At 39.1% G+C, this 26013-nt stretch overlaps 1 protein-coding gene across 2 annotated transcripts; it reads right to left on the minus strand.

Annotated features, from left to right (window-relative positions):
* On the minus strand, positions 1–26013 carry chrnb2 (cholinergic receptor, nicotinic, beta 2). 2 transcript variants are annotated; one of them, XM_028471003.1, is made up of 6 exons: positions 25724–26013; positions 12535–12680; positions 10057–10101; positions 6249–6358; positions 3290–4412; positions 1–248 (listed from the first exon to the last, which is right to left on the minus strand). In XM_028471003.1, exons 1-6 carry the CDS (start codon positions 25770–25772, stop codon positions 96–98), a joined length of 1626 nt encoding a protein of 541 aa, XP_028326804.1. In that variant the 5' UTR covers positions 25773–26013; the 3' UTR covers positions 1–95. The 2 variants fall into 2 exon arrangements, with proteins under 2 accessions (XP_028326804.1, XP_028326803.1); XM_028471002.1 differs by lacking the exon at positions 25724–26013 and adding an exon at positions 13991–14113.

A 26013-nucleotide genomic window follows, 5' to 3' on the forward strand; every position in this document is an offset into this window, starting at 1 on the left:
CCCCCCATCCCACCCCTCCCACTGCTGCCGACTCACATCCCTGCTGTGCTGATTGGTTGGTGAGCTGTCTATCAGCGTGTCCCTAGTGGAGGCGGTCAGCCCGGCGTGCTGGTGATGGTCTTGGCTGTGTAGTTCTGGAAGAGCGGCTGCATGAACATGCCCAGTGTCCCGAACACGCACACAAACACAAAGATCCACAGGAAGAGGCGGTCGATCACCATGGCAACGTACTTCCAATCCTCGCTCACCTGTGGTAAGGGGTGGGGGGTGGGGGCGGAAACAGATTAAGGTCAGCAGAGTCACGCTGGCATGTCCTGTCAGTCTCATCCTCTGTCAGTCCCGCTGCCTTTAACGGTGTGCTGGGTTAATGGGGGTGAAAGGGTTAATGTGAACGGAGACTGGCTTTGGCACACAGCTCTGATGAGGTGGGGAGAATGTGAGCAGCAGCTGAGAGAGATACAAGGTTTTGTACACGCTCAGGAATTTCCAACACTTTAACCTTCGCTGTGCAGCGTACCAGGATGAGGAAGAGTTTAAAGGGATCCTCCACTGTTTTTATTTTGCACCATATCCATTTTATTAATTTTTAAAAAAACGTTTTAGAGCCTGTATTCCACCATCTTGAAATCACGTGACTGATGACGTCACACAACTCCATATGCCTGTAACTAAACATCCCATTGTTTCCTATTAGAGTGAAGCATTCAGCCTGATTTTTAGATCATTTAGCAGCTTTTTCGGTCAAAATGACAATTTGTGCTGCTTTTGGTTGCTCTAAATCAGTGGTTCTCAAACTTTTTTGGGTAAAGTACCCTACCCCCTTTTCTCCGACTACCACATTTTGCTCAGAATACTATGAAAAAACAACTATTGAGCATAATGATGGAATTAATGAGCGATGACACTTGTTCTAATTTTGTAAATAAACAGTATTTAGTGCCTCCTGAATAGATTTATTCTATAGGTTTTATCATTTCCGGTCATCTTATTGACCCACTCTTGTATTTTCAGTTCATGTTCTAATCATTTTATATTTTTAAAAAACTAAAATTAAACATTATAAATCCCCATACTTTTATCGGAAATATATTATTAACCAATTGGTTACATAAATTTTAACCTTCAACATAATATCTACAGTATTCTTCAAATAAATGAATATAATAAAATATATATCGGACATTTTAGATGCAGTCCGACAAAATCCGATATTTGTTTCCCGGCTGATATTGGACCGATATCCGATATTAATATCAGATCACCCCAATTTTTAATGATTTCATTTGTTCATTTTCCTCTCTCTCAAGTAGGTAGTCCCATCGCGTACTACTAGAGGTAGACGTACCCCAATTTGAGAAACCCTGCTCTAAATAATCAGGAATAGTTAAAGATGTCAATGTAATCCTTTTTGGTTTCCCTAAGGTGCTCTCCTAAGACCCCTTTGGAGAGCTCTTCTTCTCTGCTTCATTGTCTACTACGAAACCTCAGAGTGGGAACTGCTGCCCCCTGTGGTCATTGATAATTTTTTGGGTCACAACTGTTTTTATTCTCTTTCGGTAAGTCCATCGACATCTTTAACTTTTGCTGATTATTTAGAGCAACCAAAAGCAAAATTGTCATTGCTGCTAAATGATCTAAAATCAGGCTGAATGCTTGACTCCAATAGGAAACAATGGGATGGTTACAGGCAAATGGAGCTGTGTGATGACATCAATTACATGATTTGAAGATGGCGAAATACAGGTTTTAAAATGATAAAGTAGTCTCATTTTGAAAAGTTATGGTAATAAAAACTTCAAAAGATTTTAGGGCACATTTGTAAAAACAATGGAGGATCCGTTTATAGGGGTCGGACTGGGAACTATGGGAATGATGGACGGAATACACAGGGCTGTAATTCAACAAGGTAGTTTATTTAATTCCAGGAGAAAAAGCTGCTCCTTCTGAGACGCCTCAAGACGAAGGACTAAAAATGCAACCCTCACTTTGCTTTCTGTCTTCCAGCAGTTCTAGATGCACACGTCACGCCACTGCAATAATTAAACGTCTGTGCTGAATATTTAGAGGGCTGTGATTACGTCACCAGAGCTGCCTCCTCCACTCCTGGTCTGTAGTAGTGCCTTCCTGCATTTGTAACGGAAGAGCTACAAGGCTAAGAGTTGCTAACATGATACGGCACTGAGCCTAATTTTTCCCTGTCGAGGATGATTCTCTCGCTTAAAACAGATCATTTATCCACATATACAAATAAATTATGATTTGCATCATGGTATTCTGAGCCATACATACAAATATAAACCACATCATTGGGCACAGAAATTCTTTTTGATACCCACTTTGTTTGTTTGTTTGCTGGAGCCTATACTGGTCCAAAGAGGGAACACGTTAGTAGGGTAAATCTAATATAGCTTCCTTTTTTAATAAAGGTTGAACACACTTTCAAACACATGTACCCCTGTATAGTAGAATAGTTTGTAGTATACATGTGTTCATGCTATCGAAGGAAGGAGGAGTATATGGATTCAACAGTGAAAGCCATCGCTGTGGCCCAGTGGTGGTAAAAACAAGGCATCAAAACATGACAAGCATAAAATCAATATTCCTTTTCAAAAGTAACCAAGAGACTAGGCTGGAAATTCAAAAAATGCTTTCATTATGGGTGGGGCTCCTGGAGCAGTTAAGACACACCCAATCAACACTGTAAAATCTCCAAAGAACAATCTATGCTATGCTAACTAGCTACTCAGTACTCACTGTAGCTCTCTATTCAAAATTTTCTCAATTCACTAGTCCAAATGTCAAATACGTAATAAAAAAACTTGAAAGATGTCACATCAATATTTGATTAAAAAAGGTTTGAAGTTTTTAAGTAAAAGCAGAATCAGACAGATTTCTGATTTGTGACCTAATGCATCTCAGACTGTTCACATCTTCACAGCATGAGCAGCAGACATGGAAATAAAAGTTTGGATTAGAGGTGAGACCTCTCCACATGCTTCTCCAGCTGCGTTTATCAGCACAGGTACTTCAACACTGATCTAGATCAGGGGTTCTCAGACTCTGACTTCCAGGGCTCAGCGTCCAGCCACAGTTTGAAGCTGTTACAAGATTTGACCATTTGATAGAAAGATGATGACAGTTTAACCTAATATCAGATTAGATTAGCTGTTATTTGATTTGATAATTCAGCTTCGCCCATGTTGTGACTCAATAAAAACAGGTTGTTTTGGTCCTGGTCCATCAGCAGAGAACCCTTTGTCTATATGACTGGGCTTCTTTTCATACTCACACTCTGATCGTCATCTTCACTCTTCATGTGGTTGGCAATAAAGCGAACTCCCTCCACAGCCTCTTCAAAGCCTGGACAGGCTTGGGCCAGCAGTGCCTTATTCAAAGCAGGACCCCCCCCTGCCTGTTTCCCTCTAGGCAGGTTTCCAGACCCCCCCTCCCTGGACTCCCTGATCCTGTTCAGTCCATCCATGGATCCCCCTCCTGCTCCAGTCAGATCCCCTCCAAACTGTTTAACAGAAGCCCGATTAACATAGCACGTACACGGGTCACTGTCCTCCTTGTTGAACACTGCTGTGGATGTAGTCCCAGTGCCCCCACTGCCCTGCCCCAGTCCCACCATCAGGGCGCTCACCTCGCCGCTGCGCCCGCCTTCCTTCTGCTCCTGCGCTCGCCTTCTTTGACGTAGCCGCTGGCGTTCGCAGCTGTTCCTCGGCTGGCGCATGAAGAGCAAGGCAGGAAGCTTGTTGAGGAACACCAGTTTGACCCACGGGGGCATGGTGTGTGTTGTGGGTGAACGGTGGTGCACGTTAAGCACGCACACGCTGGTGACGATGGAGAAAGTGACCAGAACCATGGTGAACATCAGATATTTTCCAACAAGAGGGACATCGAGGGAAGTAGGTGGCACAATTTTAGAGATTAGTAGCAGGAACACGGTGAGCGCGAGCAGCACGGAGATGCACAGGGTCATCTTCTCGCCGCAGTCGGACGGCAGGTAGAACACCAGGATGGCCAAAGACGTGATTAGCACACACGGGATGATGAGGTTAATGGTGTAAAAAAGTGGCTTCCTGCGGATGATGAAGTCGTATGTGATATCCACGTAGGACGGATCGGCCGGGTTCTCGTTTCGTCTGCCAGGCAGGGCGATGATGTCCCACTCCCCGCTGGGCGTAAAGTCGTCCATGCTGGCCACGTCGGCGCGGAGCACCAGATCAATCTCTGTTCTATCATAGGTCCAGGATCGAAAACGCAGGGTGCAGTTCTGCTGGTCGAAGGGGAAGTGTTTGACCTCAATCTTACAGGCGGACTTATAGATGGCAGGAGGCAACCAGAAGATACTGCCATCGTGGGACACCACTGCGTTAGAGTAGAAGGACACCTCGTAGACGCCGTCAGCGCTGAGAGGGACAGAAAGGAGCAGAAAGACAAACGTCAGTGTAACATCAATGTGGAGTGAAAGTGATGTCATGCTATAACATCTGAGCCTGTTACACAACACATACCACTAGAGCTCCAGCACTAGGGTGACTATACAGTATTTTGATTTCCAAAAAAGAGGACACTTAGGTCAACCTCGGCATACTCAAAGTACTCATTTCTTGAATCTACCTTGTAATGGCAAAATACACTTATAAATAAAAGTTTTTACTGTCCATAATGTTTTAAAAATGTATTTCTCTCTGTAACAAAGACTAAGACTGATATCAGTGGTGACTCAAATCAATCACCTGTTCGTTTTGTGTAAAGCATTTTCAATTGTATTGTATATGAAAGGTGCTGTATAAATAAACTTGACTTGACTTTATTATGCATTTTTCACAATCTGTCCATGAAAAATCTCATACAAACCTTCCTAAAATCTCTCAATCATTAAAACAATGAGAAACATTGCTACCTAGAAATTAAAACAATAACAAAAAACTCAAGGCTCACAGAACAGTAAATAATCATTAAATATACACTTCAATAAATAACCATCGCTATTTACAGTAGTCTCTTTTAATCTCTCACTCTCTCTCTCTCTCTCTCTCTCTGACTTTGATCATCGTTCTCTTTTCCTCGTGTGTTACGATTTCGTCAAAACAAAGCAACATCTTTCATGATTTTATCATGTGTGAATGAAATTATTACCAAAGCTTTCAGAAACTGGTGGTATTTCTTAGCAAAGTTAGCGGAGTTACGGTGTCACGTACTGAGTTTACCTCCGTTCTCAGATTATAACCCTAACCCAATCCAATAAACAATAAAACACATGTCCATTCACTTTGAAAACAAAAATAAACAAAAATTAATTAATTTATTAATTTTCTACTTTTTTGGTAGTGCGCATATAAACACGCATATACAATCTCAGTACGATGCAAACTCGGTACATGACACCGGTCTTCCCGAGATGCGTTCAAGGTCCCTGGGAAACCCGGGCAATTTGATGAATTTATAAAATATCCCTTGACAGCCGTACAACACGTGAAAAGAGGACATGTCCGGGTAAATCCGGACGTATGGTCACCCTATCCAGCACACGCTCCAGGCTTACTGATGTTTCATGCAAACATAGGCAACTGGTGGCCTGGGGGTCACATGTAGCCGTCAGATTAATTTTGTGCGGCCCCCAATGTGACCGCACAGGCACGGAGCATGACATTTCACATCATAGCTCAGATGAAGGCCTGCATTAAATGTGTTATTGTAAATTTTTAGGCACCCATCACCTTTTTCTATCACACTGACACACATGGCAGTGAGTGTGATCAGGCGCACACACAAACACAGGTGCATGCAGTATTACACACACACATAGAGCGACACATACATAAGATTAAAGCCCAGTTTGCATGCATTCATGTGCAAGAACATTCCTGTTCATTAACTGCACACACCACATGTATTCCCACCATATATCTACATGCATGATAGGCCTGTCGTCCTGAGTGTGCAGCAGATGCCTGCATCTCTGAAGCATCTCCTGAGGTTTGGAGGTGCAGTAATGAGAGCAATTTCAGTGGATGATGAAAGGGATTCAGTCATGTGTGGCAGGTCTGCACATGTTCTACACTTGAACTTATTTGAGGTGAGAGCCAACAGTGGCAGCTGGGTCTCTGCACTGGGGAGTGACTTTGAAGTGTTGGCAGCGTGTGTGTGATATGAGAGCTGTCGGTTTGATCAGGAACATTCATGCTAGCAGGATCATGCTTTAGGAAACTTTGAGAACGGAGAGTGATTAGGAAACTCACTTGTTGTAGAGGACCACGTCAGGCAGCCAAATGTGTTTGGAAGGCAGCCTGACCTTCATCATCCCGTCAAACTCCTCAGGGACCCAAGTCAGACGATAGTCCTGCCACTCCTGAGGGCCAATGAAACACAGGGTTCACTCTCTCTAAATCTCTCTGTGTATTTTACACATTTTCAGCCTGCTGCCAGTAAACAGCATAAGGATGCTAATCCGCCAAAGGAACATCCAGTACTATCAGTCCTCCCTGTCTTAAACACACATTTTACTACAGGCCAATGACCCAAATCAACCAATCAGCTTCATTAGAATGTGGGTGGCTTTTTCAGTTTCAGTTCAGTTTGTCAGTTTATTTTTGAATATGTAATGCAAAATTACAAGAACAGCATTCATTATAGAAGGACAATGTAATCATAATAATAATAATTAGGGGTGTGTATTGCCTGGCATCTGGCGATATGATTTGTATCCCGATACATAGGTCACGATACGATACGATTGTATAAGTATAAGGCGGTTATTGCAATTTTCTTTTTTTAGATATGACTTAAGAAACAACTAATCTGTATATTTGCACACCTTCATCAGAATATTATGTGTAACATATTTTATTGGCATATTTTACACTCAAATCATTGGCTTTAACATGTCATGTGCCAACAACTTAAAATAAAAAAATTACATACAATCTGCCTGTGGCTTTTAAACCAACTTTGACTTTAGTTCAACATGACTTTAGTGCAACTCAACTGAGGTATATGCCTAGAACAACAAATAAATGCAGAAAGTTAGTACTTTCTTTTTAGATTTTATTGAAAAAATATCACCAAATTGATAATAATAATAATAAACTTTATTTGGAAACCAGCACCTTTCAGGCCACCCAAGGTCACTTTACAATGCATAGTATAAAAACCACAATAAAAGCTAAAACACAGACAGGGCAGTGGTGGTCAGCTGGGAAATGCTGTTGTTTTATTCCAGTTTTATATACGTGAAATGGGGGGAGGAAGCGTTTGCTTATTTAATCCCTTCGTTTCTCCCAAAGTAAATTTAAGTTCCTCATTTGCTTCCCTTTAAAGTATACACCCCCTCAAAGACAGAAATGATATTGCATTCATTACTAGTAAAGTAAAAAGCAGTAACGTGTATATATAGATCTTTTTTATTTTTTCACTGTATTGTGATTAGATGATGTATTCAATGTCTTAGTTTTATGGTTTTGATGTTGCTTTCATTTCAAAGTTTGAGACAAAGAATAAAGACTCCTTTTTTCCTGAACAGTTGTTGAAAATTTCCTTTATACATAATTTGTGCTGTTTGATAATTAACCAAATCTTTATTTAAGAATGAATAATGGCTGTAAGGCAGAATTGTATGTGTTTTCCCTTTAAAACATGATCCTACGGTAGTTTCTCATGTTTTTGGGACATTCACTGTCAGTGTCTCTGTAACCTTTAATAGCAGCATCACCTGTCTGAGGAGGATGTCAGAGCTGGGCCGTGTGCTCTAACTGTGATGGATAACAGTCATTACAGGCTGTACTGCCTCCATCACTTTACAGTGAGACAGAATCCATTCTACGCTCTGTTACACGTCATGAATCTTCACTTACACAGGTGCAAGTGTGAGTGCACGTCTGTACATGAACATATGGATGAATATTTCATGAGCATGCTTTAATACACACTAAGCATGAGTAACACATTGTACACACGTTTAAATTGAGGGTATATATGGAATAGAGGATGATTTCAGGATGAATCAGAAAAATGTGGACGGAGCATTTTATCTTTTTATTAATAAAAGTCTGCCATGTAATTTTGACCACGTCTGTGAGCACAATGGGTCAGATGCCGTGGAAGGTCAGAGTTCAGTGTCAAGGTTGTTCTAAAGCTATTGTTCAAATGAGCTGTAAAGCGTAACTTATGAAGGCGGCTAGCGTTCTAGCTAGGAGGACTTTGGCTTCAAACGTGAGCAGCTTGTGTGAGCTTCCTTCCCTGTTTCATCACAGCCACAAGCATCCTCAAACTGTGGTACGCAGACTGCTGCTGGTTCCTGAGTGCCCCTAGTGGTCTGTGAGGTTTAAACATAAAGCAACCATTTCAGACAACTCTACTCAGGCAGTAGCCCAGTTGTTAGAACGTGTTGCTTTCTAGTGTCTTACATGGCAGCTCAGTGTCCTTGGGTGAATGAATGTGGGAGAATGGGTGAAAGTGACAATCTGTGTTGAAGTCTATTTTCTCCTGTACTAATGTAGTACAACCAAACTTGTGGGGATGAGGACGGGGGACTGCAAACCTGTGTTTGGCACACTCCGCACTATACACTAGGGATGTCCCGATACAACTTTTTCACTTCTGATATGATACCGATATTGCAAAATTTATCGTAGAGCTTATATCTGTGATTTTAGATGCAGTCCAATAAAATCCGATATTCGTTTTCTGGCTGATATCAGACCGATATCAGATATCAATATCGGATTGGGACACCTCTACTATACACTACCAACTCAATAGGTATAGACTGTTTATTATAAACTATAAATATGATAACTGATGATAACCATTTCCACTGAAGTATACTTTGAATTTCCCAAGATGCTTTTCGAACAACAAAAAGCGGAAGCTCACTGAGGCTAAAAATCTGTTGATTCTCCACATTTGAAAGTTCAGAAAACATTTTAAGCGAGAAAGTGACCAAGTAGAATATCAACATGTGGTCAGTTGTTCCATAAAACTCGAGGAAACACATTTCATGTCGACTTTTCGGAGACCAGCCATTGTGCTACTGACAAAACTTCTGGTTGACTTCAAAACAAGAGCCCTATTTACAAAACTGTTAAGAAACTAATGGAAGACAAGAAGAGATGCATTTATTTTGAAAAGGTTAGATTTTTAGCTTGAAGCCGGTCCCAGGATTTGATTTAATATTCCGCTCACAATGAATCATGAAGCGGTTGAGTATGACTAGTGTGCTCACCATGCATACTTGTATACATCTGTGTATTACATACTAATTTTGATTAGTATGATGTTTTGAAGCCATAGTCTCTCCTTCGGACTGCTTTTAATGTATAGTCATTTTAATGTAAAGCCATTTTAATGTAGAGCCATTTTATCTTGTAGTCTACCTATTATTTATTACATTGTGTTTTTTTACTTAAGTCTATGCCTCTGTATTTTTACTTATTGTTTATCTCTGTAAAGCGTCTTTGAGCACTGTAAAAGTGCTGTACAAATAAAACGTATTATTATTATTATTACTGACATTGATTGACCAGCAGTCAACGATGAAAATGGACAGTGGTTCAGTTTGTGATTTGCTTCTGTAAAATAATGAATGTTTGACTAATAAACACGTTTTACGTTTTTAAAAGGATTGAAAATTGTGCTCATATGTCATGCGTGACACAGTAAAAGCTGTCAATTTTTGTTGTGTTTGTCAGTTCTTGGCTGCCACAGTTGCATGAGTGAGCCAGAGATAAACTCTAAAAGCAGTGAAAGTGTGGGTCACAGATCTGCCTCTTTCCCCTCCACTAGCTGCACTGCAGCCAATGCACCGTGCCTTAGAAATGTGATTATATAATGTAGCCTAGATTAGCATATATTTGTGTATATTGAGAGAGAGTGGTTCAAGTCCTATTTATGAATGCTGTACGAGTCCCCAACAGTTAGTGATTCAGATTATTGACCTCATTGTGACACTGTGACATATTGAACGGACAGCCTGACACACATGTTGTGAGTCCTTTAACCTCTTTGTTTGTTCTGTCTATGTGATTATGAAGGCTCTGTGGTTAGTCTTACCTGCGTCAGCCAGACGTTGGTGGTCATCACCTGCTCTCGTTCATGCTGTGCACACAAAAAAAAAAAAATTGGGTTCTGCAGCTGAGTCACAATATGTTATAGTTATCTTCAGAACATTCTTAAAACTTCTGTTCAGTCATTTCTGCCCTAAAAGCTGATATAAGAAACCACATGTCAAACTTAAGGATCGGGGGCCAAATCCAGCCCTGTAGAGCATCTAATTTGGCCCGCAAGAGAAATGAATAGAAAACACAAATCATTATATAAATTACAAAACAATTTCATAATAATGAAAATCATACTTTTAATGAAACATTTTGGAAAGAACTCAAAATTTAAATTTTCAAATCCAACAATTTCCCACAAACAATACCACATCATTCCCCTAAATTACATAAAAATTTGTCACAAACAAATGAACGATCCTTCAGAGACTGATACCTGTCATTTAGTCCTAGGATTTGTTAGGTGCATTACATACTGTATATATCAGCTGTATATGTGGGGGGGGTCAAACTTCACTTTTGAGTGAAAATGAGTTTGCAAACCCTGTATTGTTGCATAACTATAACCCTTTAATGATCCCTGTTTCTGATTTTCATTTGTTCCATTTACCTGTGTAGTAGGACATTAATTAGCGCTATGCGTCTATAAGCACGTTAAAGCTGCATTTTCCCACCAGAGCAATGCAGCTTCTGCCGATGTGAATCCGCTAAAATCCTCACTCTCTTGGTTTTATGTTATCTAGTTAAATAGTAGTTAAAAACCACTAAAAACTGCATTAAAACATGACTGCAATGGTTTGTAACAGTTGGTTTTTTATGAACTTGGTTGTTAAAAAGTGTTTAAAATAGAAAAAACATGATCCCTGTGTGTGCGTGCGTGCATGTCTAGGCTGTTTGCCTTTTCCAGAAATAAATGTGCAGATCCTGACTCCTGCGTGGCTTGATCTGTGTCCACTGTCTATAGTCTGCTACACTTCCATTCCTGCTTCAATAACAGTAATCACATCAAAGCACAACTGTGTCACTCTTTTTGCTTTTTTATTTTTATAAAGTGAAGTATTCTGTTTTGTTTTTGAAGAGCTGAAATAGAAAAGAAACAAATCTGTCGATCTTTGTGTCCCAGTTTAGAAAATCAAGCAGGCAGTTACAAACAGCTGAAGCCTTCACCCTGAAACCAAAAACAGCTACAATGTTGTCTTTAATGAAGGCTGCTCGGGAGCCACTAAAGTCACACAACATGCTGCTACAGCCTGATCAGTAGAATGATCCTCAACAATAAAAAGATTCAACACCGACTAAATGTTGATCAACAGATTATTTCTGCTTTTTATTGAAACGCGTGTTTAGGATATTAAGGACGGCTTACTGCTTAATAAACTAGATCTTTCTGATGGCCTATTGGTCATTTTTTTGGGATTGCTTCAAGGTTTCTTCTGCAGCTTTGTGAAGCTAAAACATAGTAGTTAAATTGTGACATTTTTTTTTTTATTGCTCTTCTGCTTCAGATTTAGCTGACTCAGCATACTCAATAAAAAAATAAAAAAAACATTGATTTTTTTTCTAATGCAAAATTAAGTTTTCATTTGCCAAGTGGGCTCGAGTTGGTTTGGATTTAAATGCTGTGGCATGACCCATAACACATTATTCATACTCAAAGTGTTACAATTTGGCTTAGTTTTAAATAATCTGCAAGAAAGAAAAAAAAAAGTTAAAAAATAAATAAAAAATAAACAATTTTGTGAAAGATTTAACACTTGATCGCAGTCACAAAATTTAGGCAAAAATGACTTCATTCGCTTCGGGCCAGGGTGGCTTTGATAGTTTGTTCATTAATAAATGAAAACTGAACTAATTGATCCCAAAGGATTTTTATTATTATTAGTGAGATGTGTAACGTATGCCATTGAAATTCATAATTAAAGTGAGCAAAAACAACAATAAGTAACCAGAAACACAAAAATGTCTAAAATAATATTTGCTACCACTATTTGTATTATTATACAAGATAATCTGGTAACACTTTACTTGAAAAGTTATACATAAGGCTGGCATTACACTGTCATTATCTGTCATTAGCATGAATAGGGTGTCGTGAAGGCTGTTGTTCGCTAAATTATGACGCCTTTGGAGCTATGTTGGCGTTTTCTGGGTTAGGTGGAGGGATCTAGTGGGGTTAAGGTTAGGGTTAGGGGTTAGGGTAACGAATGACACTTAATGACAGCCTTCATGACACCTTATTCATGCTAATAACAGGTGTCATGTCATAATAATAATGAGAGCGTAATGTCATAAAACTTCAAGTAAAGTGTTACTAATAATCTTAATTACCATAATGGATTCCAAAGTTATTTCTGCCTTTTTTTTAAAAATCTGTCAGCAGTTTCTTTAGAATCTTAAGCTCTAAATTTAAATTTTATAACATACATCTTGAGCAGTGCAGATAGAATAGAGAGTGGGGTGTGAACACACTCACCACACTGATGAGCTGAGCCAACGACACCATCAGCTGCACAGTTACCAGCTCAGAGCCATTGGTCGCTGGACGGATCAGTTTGTTGTAGTGAGCTGGGTTTAGGAGATGCTCAACCAAGCGCTCCTCTGTGTCTGCCCCAAAGCCACCTGTAATGAAAACATATCATCATCATCGTCGTCATCATCATCATCATCGTCATCATCATCATCATCATCATCTGCCTGCAAGGACATCTGTGTCTCCCCTGGTTTTATTCACAAAGACGTTCACCATGAGATGAAGTCCTTGGTGGTGTTGGTGCTCATTGCTTGACCATTGACTATGGTGAGGCCATACATGTGTGTTGAGCCTGAAAAGCCTTTGAACAATGGTATTACTCATGGCTACTGGGGGATTCACATCAGCAAAGCTCGATGCGCATTCTTTACAAGATGTACCATCATAAGAATGAGTCAGTCTGAGCGTCCCTATCACTCCCCTCTGTCTCCATCCATCCTGCTCTGCTGTGTTGCACTTCTTCCCCAAATGCCCGTCCTTTGTAGCTCTGGGTTATTTTCAGTCCAACTCTTACTTTCCTCATCCTGTCCTCCCCCTCATCCTCATCCTCCGCCTGCACCCGACTTGCTGTCTCTGCCTGCTTGGTGCTGTAGTCCTGTCTGTGAGAGTTTGGGCAAAGCTGTCACAACACCACATAAAGGAACAGAGTATTTTCTTTATTTTTAACTTAAGAGACAAAACAATGGCTTCAGTGCTGTTTCCTTCCTGATGTTTCCTCTCTCTCCTGTTATTCACTCCCTGAGCTACGTCTTTTCTCTTTCTAATTCTCTCGCACTCCCCTGCTAGAGAAATGCAGACTGCCTCCTGTTGACTGATGATGGTATCACACACTGACTATTCATTTGACATATTACATTTTACTTATCTTGATAAACTCCTTTGAGAGGTCAAATCTATTTGAGAGTTATATTTTACAAACAAACATGTAACGAACAATTTGGCCCTACAGAAACATTAAAAGCTGAGTAAAACTAAAACATCTGAATCATTTAGAGCAAAATGCAAAATATGTAAATAAAGGGCTGAAGCTATTGTCCCAAAAGCTGCAGCATTGCCTCTCACATGCCAAACTACTCCAAATGAATAGTTTAACCTGTACATTTATTTACACTGTGCACTGTGACAGTTATTTACCACCCATAAAAGGTCAAATTGTTTTATTGTCAGCATTTTAAATGTAAGCTTTGAGGCTTGAGTCTGTTAATCACAGTATTTCAGATTAAGAGGCTATTAAAGCTGATTTTATTGTTAAAGGATAGAAGTGGAAGTTAAATATGTCTACAGTATTACAGAATGTTCTTTGTTCATCTTGTTTTTTTTTTAAAGTAGGTTGTTATTGTTATTTGTATTTTATTATCTAATTAGACAGGAATCTGTGTGATGAAACCAGTTCTCATACCTGTAAAGAAACTGGTGATTAAGGCGGTGGAGGTACTGAGGGAAGCTTTAATACTGATCAATGAAAACATTTAAAATGTGTACAATTGAAAGAAAAAAGAGGCACAAAAAATGCCAGTTTTCACCACTTCATTGCCCATGTGCTAATCCCTGAGCCTCCCCTCCACCATGACATCTTGTCGTCTTCACTATATCTCCCTCTTCTCCTCTGTTCACGCAACAGGAATGATGGCCTTTGTCTCTGGATCAATGAGGACTGTATTAACTCTACACGCAATCATGGCTCCCTCCTTTTCTCTCTCCGTCTGCCCATCATCAGTCAGCCAATATTTTCTTTTCACATCCGTCCCTGACTGTGTCCCCCTGTCTCTTCCTTCTGTGCTATCTCCATCTCCCTGTCCCTGACAGCCACTGTCCATTTATGGCCCCTTCCTTTGCTAATCCCAGCATCATTGATACACATCTTGTCAGCATATCTGCGAAGCGCTGTGGTTGTTTATTATATGATCTCATAGGTTGCCTTTTTTATGCTTATACATGTGTGTGTCTTTTTATGTGCACACATTCATGAGGGAAATAAGCATTACTGTCTGTGACTGAGCCATGAGTAATGTATATTGTTCCCCGAAGCACAACGCAATAATGCTGTCAAATGAAGCAGGAAGCCAATATGCTTCAGTGAAACATCCATATTTCAGTCCACAACGTCACAATAGTAAACAAACAACAGAAGCACTTCAAGACAAAATATACATGTCCAAACTGTGGAAAATATGGGGTTCAAAAGACTGCTTAAAGTAGGATTTTAATGACATAAGTGTGTTACCTCAATAAATCACTATAGTCTGATATGCTGTAATGTTATGTAGCAAGTGTGCACGTTTAAAGTTGTCGCGTTTAAGTTTGTTATTTTGAGTTTGTCAGAGTTTGTTTGGTTTTGATTGTTTAGCCCTTGTTGTTCTCTTTTAGTTCTATAAGTCTGTGTTTATTATGTTTAGTCATGTAAGATAGGATGATAAGATTAAGTAATACCCAGATGTATACTATATCGAGACATTTCCTAAGTATACCACCCCATGATGCATTGCGAGCGGAATATGAAATTTAACAGAGTCCATTTTATTTTTACTTTTTTTTATTTGTTTAAAATATTTAAAAATTCTTGACATTCCAATTACAATGGTAAAAAATACCAATGAGAAATACAAGTTAGTACAAGGGTGTACTTGCATTATTATGATATGTTATCATTACATTAGTGGTTAATTTGGTCTAAAAAATTTTGACAATAATATTGTTTATCGGCAGTAATTTGTGGGACAATATATCATCCAGAAAAATCTGTTATTGGCCCAGGCCTAACAAACAGTAGGGTTGTATCCACTTAACAAAGTCATACTTTTGTGTTTATTTCTGGCTTTGCTAAATAATTTGCAACGGTTCAGGATGAAAGTCGAGCCCAAGCCTTTACAGCACTGAGACAAATTGAGCATATCCTGCTTTAGTCTATTTCAGTTTTTCTTATCAGAAGCACAAGATTGCTAAATCATCTGCACACACACACACATACACACACGCACACACACACACACACACACTTTCTTCACTCCTGTCTCTTTCTCTGTTGTCTTCCCATTTGATAATTGACACCCATGCCAAAGGCAATGTTGAGTGGCTGTGGTATTGCTGGTGGGTTGGTGGTTTTATTCTGGTGGTTTTTCAGTGCAAATATTACAAACTGAATGTGACACTATGAATATTTCAGCAAGAACACCCACCGCCCCGCCACCCCCATCCCCAAGACCCTGAAGCTGGGCATGATGTAATGAGGCAAACAACTTGGTTGATCAGAATAAACATCTGGCAACGAACGTTCATTCTCCTTGTAATACTTAAAAAAAAGAAAGGATGGTGGGGAAAAAAAAAATCTATTCGCAATTTTATTGTTGACGATTCTGAATTGATTCTCAAATTACAAGATCAATTAATTTTTTGACATTTTTCAATTGTGATACAAACCAGACGAGTCCTCAGTAACCCTAACCCTAACCCTAACACGGTGCTATAAGGTGTTGCTCAAAGGAGAAATGAAATAATTCAGCAGTTGACTCATGTTAAATGGAAGATCAATAATCAGCAATAATCAAACGTCGAATCAATATTTGGTAATAACGGAAAATGGGGTCGTAATTAGAGACGTCAATAATCGTAATTAAATCAAATTGGGAAAGTGGGCTGATTAACCAAGCCTTTAAAAGAAGCTCAGGTTCATGTGAAACAATAAGAAAAACACATGAGGTGAAGCTAGAGCTAAAGTGAATGACTTTTCTCAAACTATTACAACGATGATCTCTTTCTAGGCAGATGACTCCGATGGTAAATGAAAAAGGTCAAAGGTGATCTAGGGTCACTGCTGTCCAGTCACTAGATGTCCAAAGAGGCTTTTTGGCTCCAGCTGAGACTTTTTATGCTGAAATGTTCCTAAATCAATGCGGAGAGATTCGTTGATCTACTAGCAACACGCAATTGGATCTGCAGTGTCCATAGAGCAAATATATTAATATCGATCCTCCATCTGGCAGTAATATCAAAGCACTCCAAAAAAACAAAGCAGCCTTACTGTGGACTAACTGGTAGCGGATGTTTTATTGTCTGACATAATCCCGTACTCAGGAGAAGAATGGACAGTGATCCTAATCTTTAACAATTACTAATGCTGACACAAACAATGACACTCACATACACACACGATCATATTCTTTAGCCTAGAGCACTTAATATTTTATTGATCCCAAAAGAATTCAAAGTCAGCTGCTTCATGAGAGCATCAAAGTGAAAATCCATGTACATTATAGAGTAGGGATGTAACGATTCACTCAACTCCCAATTCGATTCACGATACTGGGTTCACGATACGATTCTCTCAAGATTTATTTGACAAAATGTGACTGTAGACAAATGATGACCAATTTTTTTTTTTTTTCTTAAAAAAAAATTAAAATACTGTTCTGTTTTCTTTTAACTTACAATGTAAAAAGAATCTCTTGATAAACTATGTGAAACAATGTAATTTAATTAAAACGAATTATTGAATGAAATAAATTAATTTCCGGCTCTACAGTAAACTATGCAAAACTGCATAATAGTTCCTTTTCTTTTTAAATGTGTGACTGAAAATGTATTTTGTGCTTTAACAATTGGACTTTAAAACAAATCCAATATCAGAAATAATATAAATAAACAAACTATGGCTTTCATTCTCTCTCTCTTGTTTCTCCCTTTCCTCTCTGTGCCCCTCTTACCTTGGATTTCACATGTTCTTTCTTTCTCACCTTTTTCATTTTGTCTTGGGGAAGCCAAAATGCTTCCACACTTCTGATTTAAAACACGGTGGTGCGTCCCGAATTTCAAATTTGAAATTGATAGCGCCCTTTGCTGTTAAATAAAAAATAAATAAATAAAAGTACTTCGATTCAATTTCAGAGAATCGATGTGAACCGTGACACCTTTGAATCAATTTTTAACTGCGTCACAATTAATGTTTACATCCCTATTATAGAATAATCACTTTTATGTATTTGTACCTTTTGCCATATTAAACATAGATGTTGAAATGTAATGCACAGTATCTGTCGTCTCTTGGTAAGTCAAACCTACACAGCACAGCACTGTCTCACACACTATCACATGCAGTACAGTCAGTATTGTGGCCAGAGGTGGGAACGCCCCCAGAATCTCATTGGCCAATCCAGTACAATTAATATGATATATATATTTACAGTATATTATAGTAACTATATTTTTTTAGACTGGTTTTCTGGGAATGACCATCCAGTACTTCCATACGGGCTGCTCTCTTTGTTGCTGTAGCAACTCAAGATCAATGTGATCAATAATGTCATCAATAAGGAAAATATAAATACTAACATAGGATAATAGTGCAAAATATGTAAACATACAAAATGAATTAAAAAAAATAACAACACTAGCAGAAATAAAAAAATAAATAAAAACAAATGTGGTCAGTGTGGTTAGGTTACAGTTATTGTTAAACGGTCACCTCAATGATACAATCATATTGATCACAATCACTCTCTGGGCTGATGGAGGAACCAAACCTACACGTCTCAGTCAAATTTCATGGACATCGTTAATTACGAACCGAGACATTTTTTGATTTCGCCAATGAGGGATAGGGATTTTTCAATTTTTCAAACTAACCACTTGTTCCTGATCCCATTTCCAATATTCCCTTAAAATGTAATCAAAATCTGTTAGTTTTTGAGTTCAACTCTTCAGACAAATAAATAAATAAATATATAATAAATAAACGCAGGCAAAAACAGGTATTAAAACGTAACTACCAACTCTCTTACAGGTAATGTTATTATTAAGAGCCTGAGGTATACACCCTTTGATTGTTGCCTGGAGGCAAAACCACGTCTTCGTTTTTTCTGAGCACGAATGTCCGCTGGAATCCTATGAAACTTGCATTTCCGTCCACTAACGTTATTCCTCCTATTCTGGCACCCAAACACACAACATTCTTAAGCTGTAACATTATTATCCTCCACAGTCTTTAGCCAGCTGCGTTTCCTGTTTGCCTCCAGCCACGTCACTCCTGACGTGGGCCATTGGGGGGTCTATACTGTGTATATCCTGGAAATGGGTAAAAGGAGTGAGAGCACGCCAGTATCTTAACAATGAATATAATTAAACATTGAAACAAACAAAAAAAAAAACGCACATAATGGATTGTAACTGTTTTTCACTGAATGAAGTGATTAATACCACTTTGTGAGAAACTTGTGGGTTGGCGAAGCTGAAGTAGCACACACCTGTGACAGGTCAGGCCAGCAGTAGCACAGCAGTTGGATGAGAGCATAAAGCTTTCTTGCTGTGGCACCTTTGTCAGCGATGGCAGTGATCTACATCGCTGGAAGGACATTAAGATCCCCGTTGTCGCCATTATTTGTGCGTTCATTTCGCAACCCATAAATCTCACGGCCTTGTTTTCAGCAGCCTGACAAGACAAGGAGACACGGGGAGCCAACCTGACGCTGCAGCGCTCATCATGTCTATTTTTCTTTTCTGCTTGAAGTCCCAACACACTTGTCTATCTGTTACTCTGTGAAAAATACATTATTTGGTCGCTAAGCATCTTTTTGAAAGCTTTCTTATTGTCAACAAGGCAGTGGATCGTTTAAACGCTCAATACATGTTTTATGAGAGGAACACTTCTATACGTTACAACGTTCCAGTGATACGTCAGCAGACAGATTAGGAGAGGAGAGCTCATCGTTTTACACATGGAGTCACGAACGAGCTCAGAAACAGAAACAGGCCCCTCATGTAAATGTGCTGAGCTTTTCCTCTCAGAGATGCTGCGCCTGCACATTGATCTTTTCTCTGTTGTTGCTGTGGAGATTGGAATCTGTCCAAACAGATAAAAACTGTGACAGATACAGATTGACAGGGTGAGACAGACAGGGAGAGATGGTTAACCTGCAGGTTGGGCTGAGATACGACACAAGTTAAAGAGCTGCAGAAGAGTAACAGCAGATGATTTCTACACGAGTGAAGGAAAACTAATCTTAGAACAGGAATCAATACAACCTGAGCTCAAAAAGTTAAAATCATAATTGATTCCTTTAGTATTTGAATAATCAGTTTTATTCGATTAATAATATTAGACAATTTAATACTTCTTGAATTCATTTTGTGTCAAAATAATGTGACACAAAAACCCCTTTGAGCTCTTTTGATTGCACATAAACGAAAAACAAACAAACCAAAATATTTCAGCATGACCTTATTAATATAGTGAGTATTACTGAAATAAAAACCTAATGAGCAACATTGACTTAATAAACACAATCACATTGTGTTTGTAAAATTCAAGTTTTTTGCCAAGTTAAAGGCACGTGTCCATATTTGTTTTAAAACATACTGTAGCTACAAGCACATTATTAACAGCCAAAGAATACAGGTTTTTTTTTATTTTTTATTATTATTTACTTCTTTAGGTAAATATCAATTTATTCAGAAAAATAATTTCTTTTTTTATTGTTTAACTTGGGTTGGGGGTTCGAATCCCGCTCCATCCAAGACATTGTTGTTGTGTCCTTGGGCAAGGCATTTTACCCACTTTGCCTCGTATGAATGGATATGAATTGTGCATGAATGTTGGTGGTGGTCAGAGGGGCCGTGGGCGCGAAATGGCAGCCAGGCTTCTGTCAGTATGCCCAAAGGCAGCTGTGGCTACACTGTAGCTTACCTCCACCGGTATGACTGTGTGAGTGACTGGTATGAATGAATAATGGTTTCTGTGCATGCTTTGAGTCTCCTTGAAAAAAGCGCTATATAAATCCAAGCTATTATTATCATTATTATTATTATTATATTGATATCGGTCCGATATCAGCCAGAAAACGAATATCGGATTTTATCGGACTGCATCTAAAACATCCGATATAATATATGTATATTATTTTTTCTTAATCTTTTTTTCAATATCTTCTATTCTATTTTTATAATACATAATATTCTTATTCTAAAAGGTTAATTATATGTAATCCATTGGTTTATAATAAATGGGTCGGTTTTTTAATAATCAAGCCTTTTCAAAGTATGTATGATTTTGTGCTGGCATCGTATCGAATTGATATCGGCCAATACTCAAGGCTGCAATATCGGTACCGTATCGGAAGTGAAAAAGTTGTATTGGGACATCTCTAATAATTAGTGATGTTTTCTCACAGTAACCCCCAAATGAAAAAATTAAAGTGTGATACAATTCAAGCACAGCACATTTTTAGTTGCACTATAAATCCTTGCTCATAATGACTGTCCATGTCCAGCACAGAGCTCTACTGTATATCTACTGTACTAACATGCGTGGTATACAGAGGTAATGACGGCAAACACAACTGGACGACCACATCCTCCAATCAGTCTCTGAGACAGGTGCTGAAGTGTCCTTGAGCGTCCTTGTGCAGCCAATGAATGAAAAGCTCCTTTGACGGATAAGCATTAGCATCAAATAATACTTCATCAAATCACGCTGTGGCAGGAGCGGGTTAACGCTAAAACTGCGCTCGTGCTGAGATGTGGAGAATTCTTTGCGTGGGACCGACGCATGAATTTACAACATGTCACTTGTGTTCTCCTTCTGCTCCTCTGATCTGAGAATGTGACATGATGAACATGAGGAGCTGAAGCTACAGCTGCTGCAGAGCCACACATGAATAAAGGAGAAAGTATAGCTCCAGCTAATACACTAAGAGATGTTACTCGTCTGCTTCTTTCCTTGCATCCTTGAGAAGGAATCTTATTATTGGTGTTGCAGGTGTGTCCCAGTGTGTGACCATCTGCATGCGCTCAGAATGCCTTCCTGCGTGTGGATAGTTTATCATGTCTGGGGTTGATGCTAATACGGTTCTTGACCTTTAGGGAAGATGACTCATTAGCGCTCCACTGTCTATGAATGCAAAGTGAAATATGAAGAAAAATATCAGACAAACAGTGTTCCTCTTTACAATTTTAACATATTTATATGTATTATATAAATTATTTATAGCTTATTTTGTATTGAAATACTTGTTTTAGGAGTCACTGCTTTCGTTACTTCTCAGAACAACGTGAAAAGCTCAGTTAGATGATCACTGAGTATGTACTAACCCAGACCTTCATCTAAACTAGCCACACTACAGAACTCACTCACACGTGCTGTCCCTTAGAGGAGAAAAAGCCAAGAGTGGCACATATTGATCAGCTGTTTGTTAATGTGTCTGTGTGGCATTTTTCATCAGAAAATTAAACCCAGAAATTTACTTTATTGAGTTAAAAATATCGAGACTACTATTGTTTATCACCATTTTAAGAAAAACTATTGAGATATGAGTTTTCGTCCATATCGCCCAGCCTTACTACGCCCTCCACGAATATGGTCACATTCGTAGCATTTGAGGGAGATTTTTTTGTCACTTCGAAAACTTCTCTGTGAATACTACGAATGCTGTGCTCTGTTACGAACCTTCTCCAGTCAAGTAGCGCTCCGTTGCGATTGTCACGAAACACGTAGATTTGACTTTCGTAACCAGTCGGGGATCTGTGTAACCCTAGCATAAGAGTTCAGTTTAATTTAGTTATTCAGTAATTATATTATTGACCATTATGAGTGGACTATTACATTTCCAAAGATCAATTATTTATATTTTTCAAATTGTTATACAAACTATAGAAACTATTCGATTTTAAATTTAAAAAAAAGACTTTTGACATTTCAACTATACTACAATATTGAAGGTGCTGTGAGCTGTTAATCAAAAGAGAAGTCAAATAATTCAGCAGCTGACTGTTGTTAAACGAAGGATCAATAATAAGCAGTAATCGAAAATCAAATGTATATGATCGTTACTAATGTAATCGAATCGAGACTTAATCGGAATCGAATTGGGAAATTGGGCTGATATGAATAACCCCCCCTACTATCCCACCTTTCTCAGAGATAACGCAGGGTACGACCTGGACATGTCAAGATTCACCAAGAGTGTGGGTGTGTGTGTGCGACACGTTTGTGTGTGCTACTGTGTGTGTGTGTGTGCGTGTTGAGGGGAAGCCTAGAGAGCTTGAAGTGATGAGTGGCAGGTTAATGCAGGTCAAAGTGTTTGATCTTGTAATGTGCATCTTGGTGATTGCATCTGGATGTGATAAACTGTGTGTTGTAAAGCTCCATTCCCGTCTGTGTGTGTGTGTGTGTGCGTGTGTGTACGTGTGCGTGCGTGCATCTCTCTGTGTTTGGGAAGCAGGAGTGCGACGTCGCCAGGGGTGATAATGAACTGTCAGTAATAGGCAGATGGCCCCAGACGTGTGTGCGCGTACGTGTGTGTAGTGTGACAGTATGTGTGTGTCCCTTATTTGACTTTGCAGCTACACGTGCACTAGCCTCTGCTCTATTTTCTACTATAGATTTGTTAAAAAATCACAACGTGCAGTAAACAGTAAATCAGAGCCAGCGTATGGGGCTGAAATACAACCAAACAGCTCACACTTAACACACACCTCATTGGCTCTAAATGCACTACTACTACAACTACGTCGTAAATTGGAGTGATCCACTCAGTGCGCGTCCTGCATGAATAAAAAACTAATAGCAATCTATCTGTGAGAGCTGTTTGCAGGCAGATAGAAGGCTTTTCCAGTTCTGCTGAGTGACATCATTTGTCCTCCATTGACAGGATGTAGAGTAGAGGTTACTTTAGCTCTACATGCCTTTCATTAACCTGCCCACTCAGTGCAGGCCCTTAGTGTTAATGAGGGAGAGCTGAGATCATGACAGTCTAATTTATTTCCCAACCTCACCATCTTTATCTTATATTTGGTAGGGAAACGGTTAGGGATGTCCCGATACAACCTTTTCACTTCCGATACGATGCTGATATTGCAGCCTTACGTATTGGCCGATACCGATATCAGCATGAATCATACATACTTTTATTACTTATTTTGTAGTGTGGAATGTTAGAAAATGCTTGATCATGTGATGTCACTCAAACAGAGAACAATAGTCAACAATAGTAGGTATGAGAAAAACTGACCCATGTATTATTAACCAATTGGTTACATTATTTTTAACCTTCAACATAATATCTACAGTATTCCACAATTGAATAAATATATTATAATATATATTGGAGATATTAGATGCAGTCCGATAATATCCGATATTCATTTTCTGGCTGATATTGGACCAATATTCGATAACAATATCGGATCGGGACACCCCTAGAAACGATGACCAGTGCTAGGAAAGCGGGAGGTACTAAAACCCAGAAACATTTCGGAAACATAGGCTACTGTAGACAGAGTAAATTCTGCCCCGTACTGCATGCACAGGCAGAAGTTTGCATTGTGCTCAGATTGTAAATGCGCACGTGCACTATCGGAAAATGAATTTTGCTACTTCCGCTGTGCTTTTTGCCAGAGTTGTCCCTACCAATATCGGTCCGATATCAGCCAGAAAACAAATATCGGATTTTATGGAACTGCATCTAAAATCACCGATGTATCCTTCTATCCATAGGTGACTGCGGTTCACACTCCAACAAAGTAACCTACTGTTGCTGACTATTGTTCTCACATTCCACACTACAAAATAACCAATACAAGTATGTATGATTCGTGCTGATATTGTATCGGATCAATATCGGTATCGGCCAATATGCAAGTCTGCAATATCGGCATCATATCGGAAGTGAAAAGGTTGTATCGGGACATCCCTACTTTTTTTTGCTACTTCCGCTGTGCTGAGATTGTGCATTCAATTTCAAAGTTAATGTTCAAAGTATATTTTTGGCATTAAAATGCACTTCACTGACAAATAACTTGCTGAAATATTTAAAATACATTATTACACTTCTTAATACACAATATTTATGTGAATTACAACTAAGATATCATTGTAATCTCAGTATGACAATTTGCGCATGGCAATTCCAGCACGGGCACAATCGCAGTACATGACTGCTGCGTTACGGTTACAAACTCAGTATGTTAGAGTTACTATATTTACCAGGGAGCAAATATTTATTCCTGGTGACTGTTTTCTGGAGTTTAACAGGGCTTTATTTACCAGCGATTAGTTGATCTACTGCTTATTTACAAGTTTATAAATATTATCAAAAGTAGTAATTACTTGCGTTATAGAGGCTCAAGAAATATTACAAATAAAAAGAATAAACACTAAAGAAAGAAAGAAAGAAAGAGAAAAAAACGTACAAAATTAAGTAAAAGACTGTTAATTAAATAAGGATTAAATACAAGTGCACACATTACAGTAGAAAAAATAAAACAAGATAAACATAATAATACAAATACACAAATGTACAAATATAATACAGATATATACACCAATTAAAGCAATCAAAAATAAAATAGGTGATATTACAGCCTGCGTATGCAGTATGAGGCAGAATTTACTCTGTTTCCAGATGTTTCCAGGTTTTAATATCTCCCTATAGGAAAGCTCTGCAGATGTATGTTGAGGAAGAGAAATGTTCTCTCTCTCTCTCACTCTTTTTTTTGTTGTTTTTGGCGTGAAAAGAGCAGGAGTATAACTTGGACATTGTGCTGTTTTAAGCAACTCACATGAATAGTGCAGTTGCTACACTTTAAATCTTTTAATATCTACCACAATCTGTCACATGTCTACGGACAACATGTCATTAGAGATGGTTGTAGTGATACACTGGGGTTACCTAACCTAACAGGGGGCGGTCAGTAAACACATCGTGTTATGTTCAGGAGCCCTAAAGCACACAACATCTCCTATCATGGATGCTTGTGCTTCCTCTCATGCCTCCACACACACACACACACACACACGCACACACAAACACACACACACACACACACAGCGATGTTCCTCCACCACTTCATGTTGTGTGTGTGTGTGTGTGTGTGTGTGTGTGTGTGTGTGTGTGTGTGTGTGTGTGTGTGTGTTTTTTTTCTCCACCTTTGCCTCTGAACAACACACTCTGAATAACACACACTGAATAACACACACTGAACAACACACTCTGAATAACACGCTTGCACTCACGCACAGTCGCATTTTGGCACATCATAGGTGATGGAGTGCGCGCGACGCACGCACGCACGCACGCGCACACACACAGATAGATAGAGAAAGCGCATCCTATGGAGCCATTAAAAACAGACAGATACTACTCACCTCCAGCAATGGCGGAGAGCGCGAGCATCATCAGCCTCCAACCGTCCATCGTCGTAGGTGCGTCCGAGCCCGTAAAGGTGCTCCACCGGGACGGAGAGGGAGGCCAGCCCAAGCACACCCGCAGTGTGTCACTCTCCACCTGGCATGCTGACGTCACAGCTCTCCGTAGGTCCACACTTTCTGCTCCCGAATAAATATGAAGTAAATAAAAATATTAAATAATAAAATATTAAAAAAAAAAACAAAATCTCTTCGGTTTCCAGGTGAGCTGTTCCTCGGCGCGTGCGGTG

This window comes from Gouania willdenowi, chromosome 16 (assembly GCF_900634775.1).
Source record: "Gouania willdenowi chromosome 16, fGouWil2.1, whole genome shotgun sequence".
In the NCBI taxonomy this organism is placed as follows: Eukaryota; Metazoa; Chordata; class Actinopteri; order Blenniiformes; family Gobiesocidae; genus Gouania; species Gouania willdenowi.

Bases quoted from the DNA above. Each gene is read 5' to 3' on its own strand.
- chrnb2 (XM_028471002.1), bottom strand. From the start codon at position 14,060: ATGTTTTCATTGATCAGTATTAAAGCTTCCCTCAGTACCTCCACCGCC. The intron at 12,681-13,990 runs GTATGAGAACTG...TTTTCATTACAG, and splicing joins AATCACCAGTTTCTTTACAG to GTGGCTTTGGGGCAGACACA. The intron at 10,102-12,534 runs GTGAGTGTGTTC...TTGTGTGCACAG, and splicing joins TGGCTCAGCTCATCAGTGTG to CATGAACGAGAGCAGGTGAT.